The 23400-nt window shown below is 33.0% G+C and overlaps 1 protein-coding gene across 1 annotated transcript; it reads left to right on the forward strand.

Moving 5' to 3' along the window:
* The first annotated feature begins 14841 nt into the window (after positions 1 to 14841).
* On the forward strand, positions 14842 to 20693 carry LOC142607988 (peroxidase 15-like). The gene is made up of 4 exons (XM_075779681.1): positions 14842 to 15091; positions 18191 to 18382; positions 19699 to 19864; positions 19990 to 20693. Exons 1-4 carry the CDS (start codon positions 14855 to 14857, stop codon positions 20445 to 20447), a joined length of 1053 nt encoding a protein of 350 aa, XP_075635796.1. The 5' UTR covers positions 14842 to 14854; the 3' UTR covers positions 20448 to 20693.
* The last annotated feature ends 2707 nt before the right edge of the window (positions 20694 to 23400 follow it).

Genomic DNA, 23400 nt, shown 5'->3' on the forward strand with positions numbered 1-23400 from the left:
TCATTGTGCTTGGCAAGGGTGCTCTGATACCCCCGCTGCTTCATCTGATTGAGAAACATCCCCAGACTTACTCTGCTTCCCTATATGCTTTTTAATTTTTATCACTGCCAGAGACTTCATGTTGCGTACCTTGACTCATTCTCTTGCCTAGAATGGATTTAACACCTTCTTTAATAAATTCCACAGGCCCATAGTCCATGCGAGTGAAATTGGTCCATGTACATTTTTTGTCAATTCCTTGAGGCCCATTAGCTCCACTCATATGCGTAGGCCCAACAGATACCCTCAGCTCGTCCCCACTTTGAATCAGATCTTTAGTAACAGACGTGATCCCATCCACCCCTTCCATCTCTGTAGCCTTATCTCCATGATATTCAAGATTTGGCTGCAAACTTTCTAGAACAATCTCGAAATTCACATAGTTTCCTTCCCCACATTTGTCATCGTAAATTCTAGGAGTTGCCTCATCCCAACCGCTATCATCCACCGCCTCTGCCTTACCACTCACCTATTGTGATCGTGCACTCCTTTCTTCAGGCCCAGATGCATCCTCCTCCCTAAACTTACCTCTACGACTCGGTGAGCATGCTTGAATTCCAGTTGCTTTCATCCACTCCCCATATTGGTACGCCTCCTCCCTACCATTCTTAGTTGACGCAAAATATTGAGCACAATGTTTAAGATCATGTCCAAGCAATCCACATTAATGGCAGAACAGAGAAAACCTTTCGTATTTAAAAATCACCCAAGTCTTCTGCCCATCCGATCTAGCCAAGAAAGCTCCTTTATGAATTGGCTTAGAGATAGGGAAAGCTACCTTCACACGCATAAAGAAATTTGGTACGTCCCATTTCTGCCTTTTCTCCACTTCATCCACTACACCTAAGCAGCTACCTACCTTTGCTACAATTTTCGGAGAGACCATATCAAAAAGTGCCCCCCATATTGTACCCTAAGAGAGGCCGAATCAAACTTGACATTACCAGCAGTCATTCCCATTTTCCATCTGACTAAAAATAAAATCTGATTGTCGAAGGTCCATGGTCCACCTCTTAAAACCCTATCCATATCAAATTCAGATTGAAATTTGAATTGAAAAAAGGTTTGCCCCAACTTCCACCACTTGTACTCGAATCTCCAATCCCCACGCTCTTTTAAGTGTACTCTGAGTAGTACGCTTGTTAAAAGGTTTACATGTGAGAAACTTCCCAATCAAACTTTGAAAACAACTTTCAATCTCTTCCTTCCTTTGTCTAAAATAGGAATGACTTCTTCTTCCTCCGTGCATGGTCAACTTCATGTTTTCCAGTATATTTATCACGTCGTTAGCCATTATTCAAGAAGAATAATCACAAAAGCAAAATAAAAGTCAAGCCCTTAGTTTAAACTAAGGGAGGGAGAACCTCGTATTCAAACGAGAGAAAGAACTCCTACCAGAGAGGAGAGGTAGGGTGTGTTAGTGGTATCACATGAAGAGATTTTGAAGAAACTAAAATTTAGGATTTTGAAAACGAGTAAACTGCTGGTTTAGTGAGTGCTAGTTTTTAGAAAAAAAAAATATCAAATGTGTGAGATATATTTTTTAGAGAGAATGTGTGAGATATATTTAAGTAGAGAGCGTATGTTAATTTTTAGGAAAAAAGTTTTTTTGGTAGACTTTTTCTTTTGAATTTTGTTAACTTACAATTTTAACCATATTTTTTATTTTTAAGGAATAAAGATTATCTAATTAAATTAGGGGTATTTTTTATATTTTTTGAAGCCATTATTAACTTTCTGAATCTTCTTAATATACAGAGAAGAGATAAAACCAACAAAAAGACTAGTACTGTGTGAGAAGATTGAGTTCCAATCCAAGGAGTTGTTATAACTATACTAGTATTAGTTAGTTTGAATTTGTCGGGAATTCAATTACCATTTACCACTTTTATAGGCATTTTTTTTTTTTGAAAGCCTAGTCATTATTTGAGTTATGGGTAGTCTAGGTGTTTTTGAAAATTAGTGGTGTTCTGAAAATTAGGAGCATCCTCTCTTTCTTTTCTTTTCTTTTTTTAAATAATTTTTTTTATTGAAATTGAAAGTTGGATTATATGTATAAAATTTGGAGTACCTCTTGATTGAGTTATTGAAAGCAACCAAAATTCTATTTCTTCTTTTTCATATTTCTTCTTCTTCTTCTTTTTTTTCTCAAAATATATTGTGATATAATGAGATTCTATAGTGTTTCATGAACACAAGTCGTACTTCTGATTTGAGACTATTTGGTCACATGTCATGCAACCCCTAATGTTAGTTGAAAAATAAATTATATTAGGAAAGTAGCACTGTTTTGGATAATTAAAAAAAAAAAAAAAACCATTGTAGAAAGTCATGACTGTTTTGATAACATGAGAAGTTCTTCATTTGTTTGGTTACTATTTTTTTTTTTTTTTTTTGATAGGTGTTTGGTTACTAGTTGATTCAAGAGTAGTTTTTTTTTTTTTTTAAATATATATTTTAAAATTTTTGACAACTTTTGTCCGGTACTTTATTGTAGTGAACAATATACAAAAACAGTATATAGTCTTTTTTTTTTTTTTTTGATGATAGCATATAGTCATTTTCAAACGTGATGCACCAAAGCATTGGATGCAAGCCAATTCCCTTTATTTTAAACTTTTTAAAGAGAATAAGCTTTTGTAATTCAAACATGAATATGCAAGTTTATATTCTGGAAAGTCATATAAAGAACTACACCATAGATTAAAAAGATTAGTTAAAATAAGAGTTCATATTTTTATATTGTCCGTATCAACTTAATACATATTTGATGGAATTTATCATAAGCCTTCACAGCATTTATATTACAAATTCACACAATTTTGAATATTACAATAATAATGTACAACATAAGGATGAATCTTCTTGATTGTACGTGGGATTTTTTGTTGATTTATGTAAAAATCATGTTTATGGTCGATAATGTTTATGAGTTTATCCTATGTGATAAAATTTCAAATGTATTATTTTAGTTCATAACATTTTGATATTGTGTCAAAATAGTTTCTTTAATTAAATAATGGAGGAAAGAAGTTGACATGACTAACAAATATATTAAAATATAAAAAAATTGTTTTTATGTTTTTCAACCAGAATGCCATGTGTCCTTCAATTGAAAGAGAAAAGAAAAAAAGGAAAAAAAATTCAATTAATTAGTGGGAGATCAGTGAACTCAATTAATCAGTGACCTTGTCGAGTTCTTCACTTGCTCAAACTAGTTAACCTCTATGTAAACTCCTCTAACTAGGTGGGTATGTAGTATGTACAAACTCCTCTAGCTAGGCGGGTATGTACAAACACATATCAAAATCTCTTCCTTTCTCTCCTTTTAAATTTTTCTCTGTATTTCTATTTTGTTTATATTCATTGTTACAAGCTCTTTGACACAGGGCCGGCCCTTCCCTTAGGCGAGTTAGGCAATTAGCTAAGTCCCCAAGTGGAAGGGAGGCTCCAAAATTTTAGAAAATTAGAAGGAGTAGGGGAAAACATTTTAATTTAAGATGAATCACAACAATTTAGCACATCTTTTTAACCAAAAAACAAAAATTTTGGTAAATCAAACATTATTATCCTCTAGGCAAATCAAAAATCAACCGGATAAACTACAAATCCGGTCTAGGATATTTCCCACAAAACAATCACAAATCACAGCAAATAATACAACTCAAATGAGTCAAATCCCTAAAAATTTTACCATTTCTCTTTCTCATTCTTGTTGCTTTTTACTCCCTACTCTTGCTCTCCGCCTCTCTCAATCTTTCTCTCCACTGTTGCTAGCTGCTTGGCTCAAACTTCCTCCGATCTCATTTAAATCATCCGATTGCATCTGGCTACCTGGCTCAAGCTTCCACTGTTGCTCTGTTTTTGGCTGCTGCGTTTTGATTCTGTAGAATGGGTTTTGACTTTTGAGTTTGAGGTATAACTTCTGCTTTTGAGGCTTGGCTTTCTTTAGATTTGTTAAGAGTTAAGACTGGGGCTGGGCTGTATAGTGATAATGTATATATTGAGTTATGGCTGGACCGCCTGGACGTTTCACGTTTGGGCTTCAATTTTTTTTTTTTTTTTGGGTTATAGGTGCAATAGGAATATAGGATTTGTTTTATGTTTTTTGTGGGTGGGTCTTCTTGGCTGGGCTGGGCTTGTTAGTTGTTACGGCTGTGCTTAATTTTTTTTTTTAATTTTAATCTTGTGTTTTTATATATATATATATATATATATATATATATATTTTTTAGTTATTGGTAATATAATGAATAAATCTTTATTTATGCAGGTTGAAGTTGCTAAAAACTTGTTATTATTCGGTGAAACTACAACAATACTTTTTGTACAAATCAAGTTTTATTTCTCATTTGCTCTACACTTGAAAGTTATTTTTTATTTTAGTCTTTATAAATACTAGATGATGATAGTTAACAAAAATACTGTCTTGAACTTAAATCTTTTCTCAAACATGATGTTTATTATGATATATTAATATTAAATAAACATTAATTTAATTAATATATAAGTATAAAAAATGCCCCATTTTAGTTCTTGCCTTAGGCCGCAAAATGTCTAGGCCCGGCGCTGCTTTGACGGTGTCAAATTCTTTTGGTCCCAAAATTAAACAACAACAAAAATAAACACCAGCCCCAAAATTGGCTTCGAAACCACAATACCACATGCAACAAAAAAAGAAAATGTCTTTCATCTCCAATGTCTTCTTATCAGGCAATGGAATTACAAGAGGAGGATCAATTCAAAAATAACTAAGTAAACAAAAAATAATAATAATCATCAAAACCCAGAAACCCGATCAATGATCGATGAATATGCAGCTTCTCAGGCAATGGAGCTATGCATACTGCATTGTTAGGTCTTGCATAAGGATTATCAAATTTAGGGTCTTTGAGATCAAATTGGTTTCATAGATTGTTTTTATGAAATTTAATTTGCTTATGTAAAATAACATGTCTTTGCTGTCTAATGATGACTTTATTAAACCCATGTGATGCTCCTTATAGAAGTTGATCAGGTACTCAAATCTAGAAGTTATTTTTAATTTTATTTTTTATATATAAGATAGAATTTCTACTCTAATATAATCTAAGTATATATGCATGTAAAGCTTACTCGTGGAGACTTAAACCCCGGCCTTTGCCCCCCACACTCTACAAACATTTATATTTGTTGAGTGACCACCGCACCAAGGGTGCACGGTGGTAAAGTTATTTTTAATTAACTTGAAGAGAAGCATGTTAACACCAATGGAAGAATTGACCAGGAATTCTTGGATTCTCTGCGATTTTTGGTGCCATGGGAATTAGTGGACAATTCTGGATTAAAAAGTTGTAGTAGATTGTATATATGTTTATTTCTTCTCAAACACACATAACAAGTAACATTTAAAAATAAATAAAAAAACTTCCATGCACTCAAAACAATTATAAAACTTATATTAAAAAAAAAAAAGCAAAAACAAAAAAAAATTATAAAAAAAACACACACGATGAAGCAAAATAATTAATCTTGCATTATGTAAGGCTCTAATACATATCCAAAAGCTAATACATAAAGTCTCTTGTCCGTCAAATCAAAGATTTGAGTTTGAAACCGTCTATACTAGTCTTAGCATAAAATAAAATAAAAATCATCATGAAGCGAATACCTAAAGTTAAAATTTTATGAAGAAAATGAAAAGAAGAAGAAGAAGCTAATTTGAACAATTTATAAACTAGAGTGGACAGTGAATATTAAAGAAGTGAATAGATGAAAGGGCAAACCATGCATGCATGGTAGTATTCATCAGGCAAAAGTTCAGGTCGTGGCCAGCTTCCTTAACCACGCGACGTAGAAACATGTAAAGATGGTAGGCCAAAGTAGAAGCAGAAAATCCACGAAGTCGATCTTCTGATATTTTTCAAGAAAACTTTGGAACGAATTATAGGTTGTCCAAAGCGAGATAAGAACCGTACAAGTGAATGACAAATACATAAATATAGTCTCAAATGTTACAGCCATCGTCAATTTCACCACTCACTCCTGACTTGAACCAATGTATAAAGCAGCCTTATATATACTAGGCTCACTACACGCGCCCTCCATATATATATATATAACCAGCAAGAAGACTGTTTGAGAAGAAGGTTTATATGTATGGAGTACAATTTTTCAGTCAATAACTACTCACACAAATCAAGGAGGGAGTGGTTTAATTGTAGTAAATAATTTCTACTTACTAGTGTCATCTTTTTTCGGGACTACTATTTTCATATATACAGAGTTTCAATCCAATAAGGAGTTGTTACCATTAAATAGTTTGAATTTGTAAGGAATTGCCATTTCCCATTATTATAGGCATTAGTTGTGAGTTATGGGTTACGGAATGAAAAACAAAAGTCTAGATGTTTGTTGGGTAATTGAGTTGTTTTTAAATTGCGTTCTGTGTTAGTGCCTAGCTTAATGGTGTTCTGATACTGTATTTAGGAGCATAGTTAATGTGACCATATTTAGGAGTTATGGTAACTCCGGCCGTTTTAGTATTCCTTTTTTGTTTGAGATTGTGTCCGGTGCATCAATTATATTTGACACATTAGAATGTGAATACGTGTCAAGTTTTAGACACAAGCCGTGTCCTTTTATCTTATTTTCTTCGCTCAATTTTCCATATTGTTGGGGTTTTTATTTTGTATTAAGGAACATTAACTTTTTAACCCACAATCTTCACCCAAAAAAAAAAACTTTAACCCACAATCTTGCTTGCTAAACTTCTCTTAACTTCCTGACTAGGTCTCCTCCCCAAGTTCCAAAGATGGTTTTGAGCCTCCCTTCTTTGTCTTGATTTATAATGTCATTGCTTATATATAATAATAATAAAAAAGTTAGGCAGTTGGATTATGTGTAAAAAATTTGGAGAATTATCAATAAAATATCATCGAATATTGTTCTGCTTAAAACACAATTTGTGTAGGAGGCCATACACCTGAAGTCTAAGTTTATCTTTTGATGAACAGAAGTCTCAATTTATTAAATTTGGAGTTCTTGATTGATTTCATATTTCTTTTTTCTCTCAAAATATTTTGTGATATAACGAGATTCTATACTGTTTGTTAAACACTCGTTGTACATTGAAGACTTTTTGGTCACATGTCATGCAACCACTAATGTTAGTTGTTCCAGTGCAATTGGATTCCAAGGGTCACGAATGATGTTTCATTGGTTTTTTTTTTTTTTTGATAGGATGTTTAATTGGTTGTTGACCATCTAATCTTAGTATAGAATGAGTTATATATTACTAATTGTACGGCCCTACCCCCCGGCAAGCCCAATCGCCCTAAGGCCCATGAAGACTAACTCTTATAGGAGCTCCGCGCTGATCACACATTGTAACGCAAGTGCCGTCCGAGAGTTGTGAGCTTGGAGTGCTCAAAGCAACCTGTGATGCGCCCCTGCCGAGCATAAGACTTACATGAGGGGCTAGTCCCAACGTCACTATCATTATCTCCTTCTCACCACCAAACATCCACTTAGATAAAATGGCATTGGACCTCCCTTCCGTTGCCTAGGGAACGCCCCTGCCGAGAATCAAGCCCAGCGTCGGAGCCAGTTCCAATGCCACTCTCATTTCCTCCCACTCTCAACTAAACCCCCACTTATGAGTAATAGTATTGGACCCCTCCTTCCACCCACCAGGAGAATAATTATGACCGTTCCACTAAGTTTGGCTATAAATAGGCAAGGAAGACTCAGTTAAAGAGGTTGGCAATTTCAGAGGGAAAAGAGGAGAGAGAGAGAGAGCGATATCAATTCTCCCCAAGGAAGAGAAGGAAGAGATAGTGAGAAAAGAGGGGAGGCCCAGTATACGGGGCTGCCGAGCATAACACCACCTGTGGTAGGAAATCCAAAAGCCCACTATACAAATAGATTGTGAGGCCAAATTCCTTCAAGGCCCAGCAGCCTTATTCTGGGACGCACACTAATATTATGTTTCTTTTGTTTGGGTAGGACTTTTCTGCTATTTCAATATACTCTCACATTCAAAAAAAAAATTTGCTCAAAATTGTAAAAATAAAATTGACTGATTTCAAATTTTTAAATTTTAAAAAAAGTGGGCCAATTAAGTAAAATCACTCTATTTTATTTTATTTTATTTTATTTTTACAATTTTAAGCAAAAAAAAAAAAAAATCTTATATTTTAGGCTTTTAGAATTCTACTAATAGCCCACTAATCATAAGTAACTTCTCTTTACCTCGAACTGTAAAAGCACCCTATTGTGGTGGCTTAATACCTGAAATTCTTGAATAAACCCTCTTAACTAGGAGTTTATATATATAATTAGTAGAAGCCGTAGAATATATAATTTCCATATACAAACATGATCATATTAGATGCCTAATGTTAGAATACATATAGTTCCATTTATAAACATAATCATAATAAATATCTATTAACAACTACTATAATTATTAATATTTATACCAAAAAAAGAGAGAAAGAATTATATTAAACTTATCCGTAGAATATTGTATGGGCTACTGATCGACTAATTAGCTTGACCAAAAATTAATTGGTGTCTTGACCTAATGATAAAGAACAATTATTATAAAATGAATGTCATATATTTAAATTTTATCTTAAAGACTAGTTGTTAATATTGTTATTTAGCATATGATACGATAGAAGCAGCTTTGGTGGAAAACCTTTGGGCTTCTTTTGTACTAAATCTCAAATTGAAGAGTGGGACTCACATCAGATGTATTTCACCAAAAAAGAGAAAGAGAGAATAATGAAGACAAGATGGAATAGTGCTCCAATTAATGAACAGATAGTGCCCCAATTAAGATAAGAAATGTATGGGTGAGAATAAGTCTTACTTGTATTAAAACCATGAATAGTGCCCCAATTAATGAACAAATAGACAGAAATTCTAGATGCTTGAAATGAAAGGCATTGTAGACATGGTCCTCCCTTCCTTTATTGTGCTTCTAGACAGACAGAGAAGCCGTAGCCCCTATAAGTCGCTGCGATATCTTTTTTGGTGTTAGAATCACTTTGCTTTTAGAAAAAAAAAAAAAAAAAAAAAAAAGAATGGACTTGGAGTTGGAGCAGGAATATTTCAATATGGTCTAGGTTACAAGTCTTAGCCATTAATTACCTTGTTGAATTACGTAACACAAACCGCTTAACATGCAGATAGACTATTAATGATTAAGAATCCTAGACAAGCAATTAGCTTACCGACAATTAATCTTCTTATTTGATCTTTCAAACCCACGTAAATGACACTTTTTCAACAACTATATATAATCACTTTGCTTTTAGAAAAAATCAAAGGCATGAATGGAATTAGAGCAGGAATATTTCAATATGTCTAGGTTACAAGTGTTAGCCATTACTTACCTTGTTGAATTACAAGCAATTAGCTTACCGACAATTAATCTTCTTATTTGATCTTTCAAACCCACGTAAATGACACATTTTCAACAACTATATATAAGCCTAGTCTAATTAAACACCATTATCTTGTTCAATTAAGTAACCCAACCAACCACCGCTCCCCCTTGGTGAGGTGGTCACTTTACAAGTATAAATACTTGTGGAGTGTGAGGGGCAAGAGCCGGAGTTCAAGTTTCCAGGAAGGAGTTTTACACACATTTACACTTAATTTAGGCTATAGTAGAAATTCTATCTTGTATAAAAAAAATTTAAAAATTAAAAAAAATAAAGTAACCCAACCAGAAAAGAATCTATATATATATATATATATATATATATATATATATATATATATATATATTAAAAGCCAAATTTCAAAGAAAATTCATTAGATTTCAATTGGATTTTCAATTTTGCTCCAAGTGTCCTATCTAATTTTTAATTTTTGTGCTAAGTGAATTATTGAGTATAAAAATTAAACAGTCCAAATTCAATTAGATTTTAAATTAGATTTCAATTGAAGTTCAATTTTACGCCACGTGTCCATCTAATTTTTTAATTGGGTAAACTACGTATTTGGTCTCTATCCTTTATACCATTTTAATTTAGTTCATAATATTTCAATTGTGTCAATTTGGTCCTTCACTTTCAGTGGCTATGTCAATTTAGTTCATGTCGTTATCGTTTGGATGAAAATTGTTGACATAAAAACGACTAAAATAAAAAATTAGTTTATTTCTAAAACAACGGAAACTAATTTTTTATTTTGGTCATCGGCCATGCCATCAATTTCTATAAAAAAGATAATGGCATGGACTAAATTAATACGACATTAAAATGTTAAGGATCAAATTAACACAATTAAAAGGTTATGAACCAAATTGAAATATGATGTAAAGGATAAGAACTAAATACGTAGTTTATCATTTTCAGAGAATTTAAATCTAATTAAATTCTAAATCATATATATATATATATATATATATATATATATATGAGAAATCATTATATATTTTAGAAATGTATAGTTTAAAAAATGTGTAAGTTAATTCCATGTATATATAATTTGAACATCTTCTAAAAATAAGTATAATTTGAATCATGTAATTGCAATTTTTTTAATTATATTCATGCATATGCACGGAACTAAACATTAGTGTCTTGTAATAAGAATGAGAAGAGCTTTTAAACCTTCATAAATTATTTTAATCATTTAAAAAAAATATAATTTGGTGCTTTTAAGAAAAAACTCTATAATTTAGAGTTCATGTTCTATAAATTTAGAACTTTAAAGTATTATTATACTATTTATCACTCACTGTAATTTGTTAACTATACAAAAGTCCAAAAGATATTTTCAAAAAAGCATTATATTGTAAAAACTAAAAATCCACCCTTAAAACTCCACCGTTAAAAAATTCTACATCTTACCATAATAACAAATAGACCAAAGAAATTTGTTGATTGTTAGTCATAGAGTAACAACATCAGTATGTCTAAAAGATTACGTCTATTTTACACAAAAAACTTACTTTTTTTTATCTTACACCATCACTTTTACAAAACACCCACATCAATTTATCTATTATACACACTTTTTTATTAAAATAATATTTTCCCTCACTTTTTCTATTACTTCCCACCTACTCCCACATAACCCACAAAGTCTCTGCCTTTCACTTTCTCCTAACCCTCAAACTCTCCGCCTCTCACTTTCCCCTAACCCACAAAGTCTCTACCTCTCTCTCATCCCTCAAAGTCTCTACATCTCTTTTTTTTTTTTTTTTTTTGACAGTTCGAAAGCTACAAGGAAGAGAGAAGATGATGATGAAGATGAAGCTGATTGAAACATAAGGAAATCCCTCATCTCTCTCCTTAATTCTCAGATCCCTTAAGTCTCTACCACCATTGGGTTTGTATTTGATTTTGATTTTGGGTTTGGGTTATGGGTTTCCAGTTAATGGTTTAATTTTGAGTTGATTTTTTGTGGATTTTGGGTTTCCATTGTTTTAACGAGTTTTAGTGGTGGTGGTTGTTTCAACGGGTGATGATGGTGGTGGTTGGATGGTGTAGGGTGGATGGTGGGATCTGTGTTTTGGTGGTGGTGCTCTTGCAGGTTCTATGAGACAGTGAGAGATGGTGGGTTTTGGGTTGTGTGTCTCTGTGTTGGTTTGTCTGTGTGGGTGTGTTTGTGTGTATCAGAGGAAGAAGATGATGATGAGGGAGAGAAGAAGTATGAGTTGGTTTTGCAGACGGAGAAGAGAGAGAAAAAATGGAGCGAAATGGGAAATTAATAAAATAATATGATACACAGCTACAGTAACTGTGTATTTATGCACGGTTACCGTACAGTAGCAAATGTGTAATATGCACAGTTTTAGAAGGACTAATGTGAAAGATTTTTTGGGTAAAATGTGTAAAATTGGTTGCTTTTTGTATTTTGCAAATGTTTACATCCACTGATGTGGATGCTCTTATTTGACCTTTCAAACCCACCTATGTTTGGTTCAGTGGAAGGGGAGGGGAGAGAAGAGAAACTAAAAGGTAAGGAAAAGAAAAAAGAGTGGGGAAAGAAGGTATTTTTCGAGGGTGTTTAGATATGAAGAGGAATAGAAAGGAAAGATGCGAGGTATTTTACATTTTTATCATTTTAAATTATAAATTAATAACGATATAAATATCATTTTACAAAAATGGACAAAACCTTTTAAGGGTATAAGAGTAATTTTAAGAGAAAATATTATTGATTCCATAAAAGCTTCTTTTTTTTTTCTCTCCCACTTAGGAATGGCAACGGGTCGTGTTTCTTTATGCCCGAACCCGACCCGCGTGCCAGAACCCATTACTTAGACCCGCCCCGATTAATAAACGGTTTTCTTTTCAACCCCAAACCCACCCTACCAGGCCCCGTGGTCTCCATTGGCCCCGTCCGTCATGCCCAGCCCTAAATCACAACACAAACGCAAATATCAAAAACACAAGTTTCAAATTTATGGATTTCCCTTTCAAAATCACAAATACAAACACAAATCCTAACACAAATACAAACACAGATTTCATAAACACAAAAATTTCAAATTTTCCTTTTCAAAATCACAAACACAAATACAAATCCTAACACAAATATAAACACAGATTTCACAAACAAAAAATTTTCAAATTTTTCCTTTCAAAATCACAATCACAAACACAAATCCTAACATAAACACAAATTTCAGATTTTCCCTTTCAAAATCACACACACAAACACAGAAACCCTAACACAAACACAAACACAAAAATTTCAGATTTATGATTTTCCTTTTCAAAATCAAAAACACAAACACAAACACAAACATAGAAATTACAAACACAAACAAAGAAAAAACAATGAAAGAAGAAATGAACCAAGAAAGAAAAAAAAATCACAAAAATGAGTCTGAACAAACAGAGCCATGATGTTGAATGAGGCCATGGGGCCGTGAGGTTGAGCGAGGCCATGAGACCGTGAGAAAGTAGTTGAGCAAGGCTGTGAGGGGGGGGGGGGGGCGGTGGTAGTGCATGAGAGCTTGAGAGAGAGAGAGAGAGAGAGAGAGAGAGAGAGTGACAGAGGAGTGTATATGGGTAGGATTTGATATAAGTGGCATATATATATATATATATATATATATATATATATATATATATATATATATGAAGATATTTTAGTAATTTTACTTGAAGTTTAAACGGTCAGGTCAAGTCCGAGTTCGGGGTAGATTTTTTACAAAACCTAGACCCGACCCAAACCTACTTCGGGGGGTTTTTTTTTTTTTTTTTTAACCCAAAGCTGACCCTATTCTTTATCGGGCCGAGCCAGATAACCACAGGGCGGACAAAAATTCTCATCCCTACTCCCACTCTTCCTTCTTTTTGTTTTCCTTTCTAATCAAACAAAGATAGTCATTCATTTCTTTTCTTTTCCTTCCTCTTCTGTCAAACCAAACAATGCCTAAACCATTACCTCTTGAACTAAATAACACAGTCCATGTAACGTAGAAGAATAGTAAGTACTAATTAGCAAGAAACCAGGGAAAGCAATCACCTGGCTTTCTGATTTTTCATACACACTCGCCTATACGCATGGTTCTAGCGCCCACCAGCCTTGTTTCCATGGACAATTTTTTTTTTCCTAAAAGTAAGTTTTCTACACAATTTCTACAATTTTAACCACAATTCACTTTCGGTTTATAATTTCACCGCCCATAAATCACTATGTAAACAAGTTCGGGCAAAATTGTGAAAATTGTTTGTGGTGCCGACTTACTTTTCTCTTTTTCAACTTAGGGTGCGTTTGTTTCAACAGTAAAGCAATTCTGGAAAATGTTTTCAGGAAAAGAAAATATTTTCGGGAAAAGAAAATATTTTTAGGTGTTTGGTAACATTTTAAAAAATATTTTGAAAAATATTTTCTGGTGTTTGGTTGTCATCTTGAAAATATTATAGAAAATGCATTTTGTATTTGTTGCTCACATTTTCTCGGCTTCCAAACAAATATCATGAACAACAAAACCCAAAAAAAAAAAAACTCATCAAATTTTCTTAATACAGCTCAACAATACCCAAAAATAAAAAAAATCTCATCATCAATTTTTCTCTAACAAATCAACAAAACCCAAATCGGTCAGAGAAGAACGAAGACAGAGAGAGAGAGAGGCGACTGGCGATGGCGAAGGGGAGATCGTGCCAGCGCGGCGCGGCGCGGCGAAGGCGAAGGCGAAGGCGAGATCGTGATCTGCGATGGCGAAGGCGAGATCGTGATCGGCGATGGCGACTGGGTTCGACGAAGAGAGAGGCGAAGGCGCGATCTCGCCGGGACTGGGTTCGACGAAGAGAGAAGCGAAGGCGCGACTCGCCGGCGCGGGTTGGGGCGCGACTCGCTCTCTCTACTCTCTCTTCGTGCTCTCTCTCTCTCTCTCTCTCTCTTTGTGCTCTGTCTCTCAATTTTCTGGAAAATCCCTATTTGAAGGTAAAATACAAATGGAAAAGAATTTACGGGTCAGAGGCCTAAGTTTTACAGTCAACTGTTCTTATTTTCCGTTTAACCGTATTTTTAGCACCTGCCAAACACCCGAAAACGCGAAAAACCATTTCTTAAAACTGTTTACCGTCGAAACAAACGCAGCCTTACTTTACTTTTCTCGCAATGAAATGCATCCCCACAGCTTAATATTATTTGATGTGACAGAACATGGGACCATCTTTATTATCAGCTTTACACTTTTCCAAATCCCGGGAAAAGCGTGCCTTGTACCTCAACTGCCAAACGCGTTGAATTTTATTTTTCTTCTTTTTCACCTGAATATTAATGTTGTGGGTCACAATTTGTTTTTTTAAACACCTGAACTTAAACATTGAAGCTATTCTAGAGTGAAATAATGTTGCAGAAAAGTATGTCTTCTTCTTCTTCTTGCTGTACCCTACTGATAGGTCTTTTATATGTGGTTTTGCTTGGAGGATCTTTATCTCATGGCCAGCTGAGTCCAACATTCTATGATACAACGTGTCCAAACGTGTCCAACATCGTACGAGGAATCATCGAAGAGGCTTTGAAGACAGATGCCCGAATTGGCGCTAGCCTCATTAGGCTTCACTTCCACGACTGCTTTGTCAATGTATTTCTCTAACTTTTCATTAATTTTAAACCCGTTTGTTTTGTTTCCTCTTAAGAATTTACCTTCACAAAGTTTAGGCCCAGTAATGGAATTTAAACAGTGAAAATTATTGTTTAAACACCACATCACTTATTTTCACACTTTTTATCCAACGTTCCTAGAAGTTTCTTCCCAAAGCCTTAGCAGTAGAGAGAGAAAAAAAAAAAAAAAAAAAAAACAGTCTTTCAATCTTGCCTGTTTTAATGAGTTTAAATTCATAAATATTACTCCTCTTTTTCTTAAGAGTATGATGGAAGTGAGGTCCTAAGACTTGGCGCATGCTAGCTAATTCATAGTTCTCTTTGCATGGACTTGAGTTTATTGACTTTATTCCATTTTAGTATTTGGGTGAGTTTATTTTTATTTGCTTATTTTATTTTTTAAAAAAGTAAGATGTACTTAGAAAAAAAAAAAAAAAAAAGAGTCATTAAAAAGTTGAACATAAATAAAGTAAGTCTGAAAAAGGAAAAAAAAAAAAAAAAACCTCAAGCAAATAATGAAGGAAAAAAAAATAAGGTTGTGTTGTAGCACAAGTCACACACCATTAAGTGCTCGTTGTGACCACCTCACACTTTTAATGTAATTGTCATTTCACAAGTATAAGTGCTTGTAAGGTGTAGAAGTAAGGACTTGGGGTGTAGAGGTAGGGGTCAGGGTTCAAATCTCCATGAAGGAGCTTCACACACATATACACTTAAATTAAGTTAGAGTATAAATTTTATTTTATATATATATATATATATATATATAAAAAGTACTTACTTGTTTCGGCTTTAAGGACCACAACATGTGTCTTCCAGCCTAAAATTCAAAACGCGTGTTTGGTAAAATTTTTCAAAAGTGCGATATATAAAAGTGTGTTTTCCAGCGCAAAGGCTCCTGCATTTTGGTGTCAGTAGCTTTGAGCTGCAGTTGCAAAGCGCAACAAACAACGTTTTTTCAAAACAAAAATATTATAGTTGGTGGGTTTCTATTTTTCCTAAATTGACCATAGTTTTTTCTACTCTTCTATGCTGTTATGCTGCAGCATCTTATCTTCTTCTTCTCTTCTCTATTGTTTTTTATTTACCTCTTAAATAACTAATCTTAAAAAAACTTTTTGAATTCAGTAGAGTTTTCAATAAATGGAAAATATGGAGCAGAGAGAGGGAGCGAGATAGAGAGAGACCTGTGTGTGTGTGGGGGGGGGGGGGGGTTGTGTGGGGGAAAGTAAAAGAAATAAGAAGATGAAACCTGTGTGGCTGTATGTGGAGGAAAGGAAAAGAAAAGGAAAATAAGAAGACAAGGAAGAAGTGAACAAGTGGATGAGAAAAAAGTGAAAGGAAAAAAAAAAAAAAAAGAGTTTTTGGATTTGGGTAGAGCAACGTGGAAGAAAATATATATAGGAAGTAGGAATACTGAATTTCACAACTTTTTTTTTTTTAATATTTTATTTACAATTGTGATGTTGTAGAGTATGTGATGGAGAAAAAAGGGTGGGTACATGTATAAGTGAAAAATAACCCCTCACAGTTTGCCACATCAAAAATGTGGTAAAAAAATTGTAAAATAGTTTGTAATCCTGGAACAACTGATTTAAAAGATATAAAATTTTATTTAACAAAGATTACTTCTACCAAAATTATTGGGTTTCAACTTTTAAGATAATAATTTTGTATTCTTCATGAAAAAAAAATGTTATTTCCACAACATTTTCACAATATTTTTACAATAAATTCTAAGTGGTGTTGTTATTGATGAACAAAAAAGTAATTTAAGTGATAGGTTCAAATTAGAACTAATAACAGCTTATTACATAAGATTTATTGTGAAAATATTGTGAACATAACACTTCTTGAAAAGAGAAATGCTAAAGCTAAATACTTTTTTACAAAATCTTTTATTAAGAGGTCAGTTATTATTAACATGAAATTATTATTAACATGAAATTATTATTATTATTATTAAGAAGTTGATAGTATGTATGAAATAAACGTTCTTATATATACATTGTCATTTTTACTAATTTACAACTTAAACCGCCACTTTTGTAAGTACCAACTAAACACTCAACTTTTTGAAAAACACTTTTTAATAGCTTTTATCAAATAATTTGCTTTTAAAAAAAACCCAGTTTCATACCGCATTTTTGAAATCGCCACTTTTTCAAGGAGTACAATATTAAAAATCTGAACTAAACTCAACCTAATTCCATCCTAGGAGAGAAAACTTAGTAGACTTTCTTCAACGTTTATTCTGAATCATATCACATAAAGTTTTTTTTAATTACTAACTACTTGTGGAAAGTGACCCAAGCCCATCTTTCCTTGACCTTTTCAATTGCACACACACCCGTCTCTCTATTTCTAAAGAGCGCCTGAGCTAGCAAAGTGGCATGCATTTACCTTCTTAATTAGAAGGGACTAATGCTATAGCTAGCTTCTCACCTTTGCCTTAAGCTTGAAAAAGTAGTATAAGCTAAAAGAGGAAAGAGCACTCGTTTGCTATTTTAGGGAGTACTCTTTTAGAATATTGTCCAAATTAAGATGTTACAATCTACCAACTTACGTCAATCTTAGCACGTTCTACAAGAAATACATCCATTACAAACAGTCTAAGAAAAAAAAAACATAAAGGAAGACAATTGATGAAATGAAAATGAAAGATAATTTGAAACCTTACCTTTCTATACCTTGATTCCAAAAGTATAACATATTCAAGTTTTATTGCGAGGACATTTTCGTATGTTTGGATTAGCTTTTAGCTTTAAGATTTTAAACTATTTTGCTTTTGTACAAATATAAAATTCTCTTTTATTAGCTTTCATCTTTTTAATTTATTTAGTTATCCATAGCTTTTACAATTCAATTTTATTAGATACAACTAAACTTTTACTCATCTTCAGCAAATCATCAAAAAGCTAATCTAAACAGACTTCTTGAAAATTTTGTGAAACAACAAAATCAAATTCTAATTATTTTCCCTCTAATTTCTTAGCAGCCAAAACATGTTGCTTTACTGGGCTTTTAACTGTTAAATTGTCTGAATTGTCTAATAAACATATGTTAAACTTTGTTGTAGGGTTGTGATGGATCAATTTTGTTGAACAACTCCGCTACCATAGAAAGTGAGAAAGAGGCTCTTCCAAATAATAACTCGGTGAGGGGCTTTGGTGTTGTTGATGACATAAAGACTGCGTTGGAAACTGCTTGTCCTACCACTGTTTCCTGCGCTGATATTCTTGCCATTGCAGCTGAAGAATCGGTTTCATTGGTATAATAACAATAAACTCTTCTCTTTAATACCCAAGTGAATAAAAGAAGGAAACTAAAACTCGAAGACTGAAGTGTAAATAAACAATGGGCATTTTATTGAAAACAAGGACTGATAACAATAATCAGACCATTTTTTGATAGGGTCTAATTAAGAGACCTAAAATCTAGGGACACACTTATTCATGTTATGTAGAAATTATGTCTTAGAAACATGATTTCAGTTTGGATAACAGACATGCATCAAAACCTTTAAAGTTTAGATACCTCTAATGTAAAAATTCAATAGTATTCATTTTATATACAAATCATATCTTAAAAACACTATTTCAATTTATATATGAGTTTGGATATCAGACAGTTATCTTCAAGGACAAAAATATAATCTTATTCATGTTATATAAAAATTGTGTCTTAGAAACATGATTTCAATTTCATATATCAATTTAGATATCAGATTTCCATCTTTAAGGCAAAAATACAATCTTTTTCAAATGTAGAAATTGTGTCTTTGAAAACATATCAGTTGGTAACTAGACTAAAGACTTTGTCCTTCTACTGTACCCAAAGATGTTACTAAAAGTAGGAGTGTGCAGTGAATCCACCAATTTGTCAAAATTGACTCAATTCAACCCAACTTGCAGGGTTAGGTTGGTTTTTAAGGTTTGGTGAGTTAGTTGGGTTATGATTTTTTTTTTTTTTTTTACAATGGGTCGGGTTGGGTTCGGGTTATAAGATTCACAAATCCGCCAAATCCGACTAGACCCACCTAAATTTAATATTTATTTAAAATTTTAAAAAATATATTATGCAATTTTGTTATTTACTTTTTTGCTTTTTTTCCTAAATAAAACTCAAATCCTAAGTTCTCTTTATATAGTTTATGTTTGTGTGATGTTATGCTCATGATTATTTAGTTATAAATTTGCTATTATTTATAGTGGTGTTATTCTAATACGGATCAATTTAATAATAATAAAAATAATATAAAAAAAATAAAAATAAAAAAGTCCAACCCTTGAGTCCAACTTAACCTAACCAATCTACATAGATTGGGTTGGGTTGAGTTGAGCTAGAGACTCCTGCCCTGTGATGGTTGGGTTGGATTGTATTAGATTTTTTTAATCTATCATAATGGGTGGGTTAAAAAATCTCATCAATCCTGCTCAACCCGACCCTGACCCTGACCGTAGCTAAAAGTTAAACACAAGTGAAAAGTTAGTCATATCTTTCAACTACTGCTGACATTTCAAATAATATTATATTGTTTGCGCGCATCACATACTAACTAAAAGTAAAACTAATCCATCCTCACAGGCAGGAGGTCCTTCGTGGAATGTTTCACTGGGAAGAAGGGATAGCACTACAGCAAACCGAACAGCTGCCAATATTTTCCTTCCTGGTCCCACACAACCCCTTTATATTCTGAAAGAAATGTTCTCAACCATGGGCCTCGACACCACCGATCTTGTTGCCCTCTCTGGTAATTATTATTTATTCGCGCACACGCACGCACACATAGAAATAATATAATGAGTTAATGACATTGTGATGAAAGTATTGCTTTTAAGTTCTGATATAAAGTTGGCATGCATGATTGATTTTCAGGTGCTCACACGTTTGGACGTGCTCAATGTAGCACTTTCATCAACCGGTTATACGATTTTAACAGCTCTGGTAATCCTGATCCAACCTTAAACACAACCTACTTATCAACTCTGCAGGGAATATGCCCCCAAGATGGAGATCCTACTGTTGTGACCAATCTCGACATCACCACACCTGATGTTTTTGACAATAAGTACTTCTCTAATCTTCAAGTCCTAGAGGGTCTACTCCAGAGCGATCAAGAACTATTTTCAACTGCCGACGAGAATGATACTGTTGCCATTGTTGACAACTTTACTGCTGATCAGACTGCCTTCTTTGCCAGCTTTGTGGTATCAATGATTAAAATGGGGAATATTAGCCCGTTAACTGGGACGGCTGGAGAGATTAGATTGAATTGTGGAAAAGTTAATGACAACTCTACTGAATCAGATGGTCTTCTATATAGCTCAATGTAAATAAGTGTTATGGCGAAGTCTAAGTATAAATAAAACGTGTGCTAAGTTACAGGGGTAATGATGGTCAGTATGAGTGAGGCTATTTTGTATTGAGTAGTGTTATCTGTGTAACTTGATGGATGTTATTTTAGAATTGTCTTTGTTCCTTGGGGTTCTGCTAGGTGATGAGTATTTTGTATTGAGTAGTACTAACTGTGTAACTTGATGGATGTTTTTTTAGTGTTGTCTTTGTTCCTTGGTGTTCTGCTAAGTAATGTTTTTTTAGAGTATATATTATGATTGTTGAATTGAAATGTTACAAACTCATTATAGAACACTAGAATCATAACATACGTTGACGTTAATGATGGCCAGGGGCGGTCTTACAAACTTTGAAGCCTAAGACGATATATTTAAATGAGACTTTTTTGTTATTAATTAAATAATATTTAACTAGTTTTTAATATCATAATTTTTATAATACAAAAATGCATTCTTTTTATCTTGTAATGTGTTTTTTTTTTAAGAAATGCTAAAATTATAACAAATTTTACTACAAAAAACTTACAAACGTTGTAGCAATGAATGTGATTAGTAACACTTCAAGAAAATAATAAATAAGTATTTAAATAAATGATGTTAAGGACATTATAAATTTTACAACATGATGCTTAAAAAGATGTATTACTAAGTAATTTAAAAACGCACTTAATAGGTTATTGACGTCTACAAATCATATCAATTGTCACAACAATTTGTGAAGGTTTTTAAGTAAAATTTATAGTATTTATAGCATTTTCCTATTTAAATCATTTATTGTGATTAGTGACACATATTTGTAAGCCTTATGTATTTAAAGTTGTATTATCTATAGGATTACTTAATTCTTTAGAACTTCTTAAAAGTAGAGGAAAAATATAAAACTAATTTTTTTCTTATATCTCAAAAAAATTAAAAATATGTTTCAATTTTTTCCCCAAAATTTAGGGGTCTTTCTCTAGTAGGGGGCCCTAGGCAATTGCCTAAGTGGCCTAAGCCTAGGGCCGGTCCTGATGATGGCTCAAGTCATTTGATCACAAAGCCGACAACAAAACCACAACTCATTTGACCACATACTCAATGAGCTACACCCAATTACTTGGAGGTGGTGGTTAGTTTCAATACCAAATATTACAAACTCATGAGTAGAACTCACCCTTGAAAACCGGCTTGCAAAGAGAGGATACCCAAGAGTATATAAACACATGATTAAGTTTACACTTAATCTATGTGGGACACTAGGATTATAACATGAAACAGTATGAGAAAGACATATCCATGTTGTGTGTTATAACCTCTGTCCGTCTCATGAATAATAATATATCAAAATATTTTGTCTATTTCAAGATAATTGATACTGAGTTGAAAATGTTTGAAAGTACCAGCTTCTGGAGAGTACTCAATAAACAAAATATATAATTTTAAAAAACATATTTTGGTATGATCCAAAAGCATGAAATGAATAGAATTTAATTTTACAAAGAAATACTTCTTTCACTTTTCAAAGATACAGCTAACCAGAGGTGTAATCTGGAGATGTAATCAGCCAATTGGTAGACAAATTACGTATAAACCAAATGGTAATGGTATTTTCAACTCATTCATTGGTTAAATTGAATAGCAAAATCATAACAGATTTATCTACAAGTTCATGGTGCAAAACAACACACTAAACCAAATCCCAACTTCATCCCCTTTCCCACAAATATTAAAAAATAAATATTTGTTACAGCTTGTCATACGACCAACCCGAACCCAAGAATCCCACTTTGTCTTCTATACTTCTTGAAACGCTCCTAACGTTTCACTATATAGAATAAAGTACCATTGATCCTAAAACTAGCAGTATAACTCAAAGCCACGCTTATTGCCAAAAATAGCATTTGCTTTCTGCTAAAGAAGAAGGTCCACTAAGGAAGGATGCTCTCTGAATTACTAGCTGCATAAAAGTGTTTTAAGAACAGTTTTTGAAGGTGAATACAATCCAGTTTTTGAGGTAATGATGTTGATTGTGTTGAAAAATTAAAAAGCTCCTTGATGAGAAATTTGAATTAAAGGATCTTGGTTCTGATGTGGAAGCCTGAAGAATGCATATACGATACTCTTTTGATGGCACCAAAACTAAACTATTAGCTTCTAGTAGTAAACCTTGAATCTACGAGAAGTTCTCTTAAATCCATAAAGAGATAAACTGGAATCCACCAGAGAAAAAATTGACAAAACGTCTGTGTTTATTGATCATAGTCTGGTCTGCCTTTGATGGCTAAATGTCTAAAGCCCTAATTCATACAAATTACGCGATTAGGTGACAAAATATCGAAATTTATTACAGATAGCAAATTTGAGTTAAATGCAAAATCATAAACTATTGATTTTAAGAGTCGTTCAAAAACAAACGAGACCTTATTCTAATTTTTGAACATAAAATTATTAAGAAAACAAAAATTATTTTATACGATAAAATCGGAGTTTTCAAAACTTAAATGAAAGAATTTGCCGGTTTTCAAGTACTCATATCTGGAAGTTATTTTTTTATTAATTCATTGTAATTTGTTAAATATACAAAAGGCTAGAGATATTTTCAAAAAAGCTAGCATTATATTGTAAAAATTAAAAACTCCACCCTTAGTGCTAGCTCCACCTTTGAAAAATTCTACATCTTACCATAATAACAAACGGACAAAAGAAAAGCAATTTGTTGAGTGGCAGTCTTATTTGATCTTTCAAACCCACCCAAATGGCAATATTTTATTATTTTTACACGACCATAAAGCCAAGTCTAAACCATTACCTTTTGAATTAAATAACACAGTCCATGTAGCGTAGAAGAATAATAAGTACTAATTAGCTAGAATCCAGGAAAGCAATTACCTGCCTGACAAACTTTTCTTATTTTTCATACACACGTGCCTGTACGTATGGTTCTAGTGCTCAC

This window comes from Castanea sativa, chromosome 8 (genome assembly GCF_040712315.1).
Source record: "Castanea sativa cultivar Marrone di Chiusa Pesio chromosome 8, ASM4071231v1".
Taxonomy (NCBI): domain Eukaryota; kingdom Viridiplantae; phylum Streptophyta; class Magnoliopsida; order Fagales; family Fagaceae; genus Castanea; species Castanea sativa.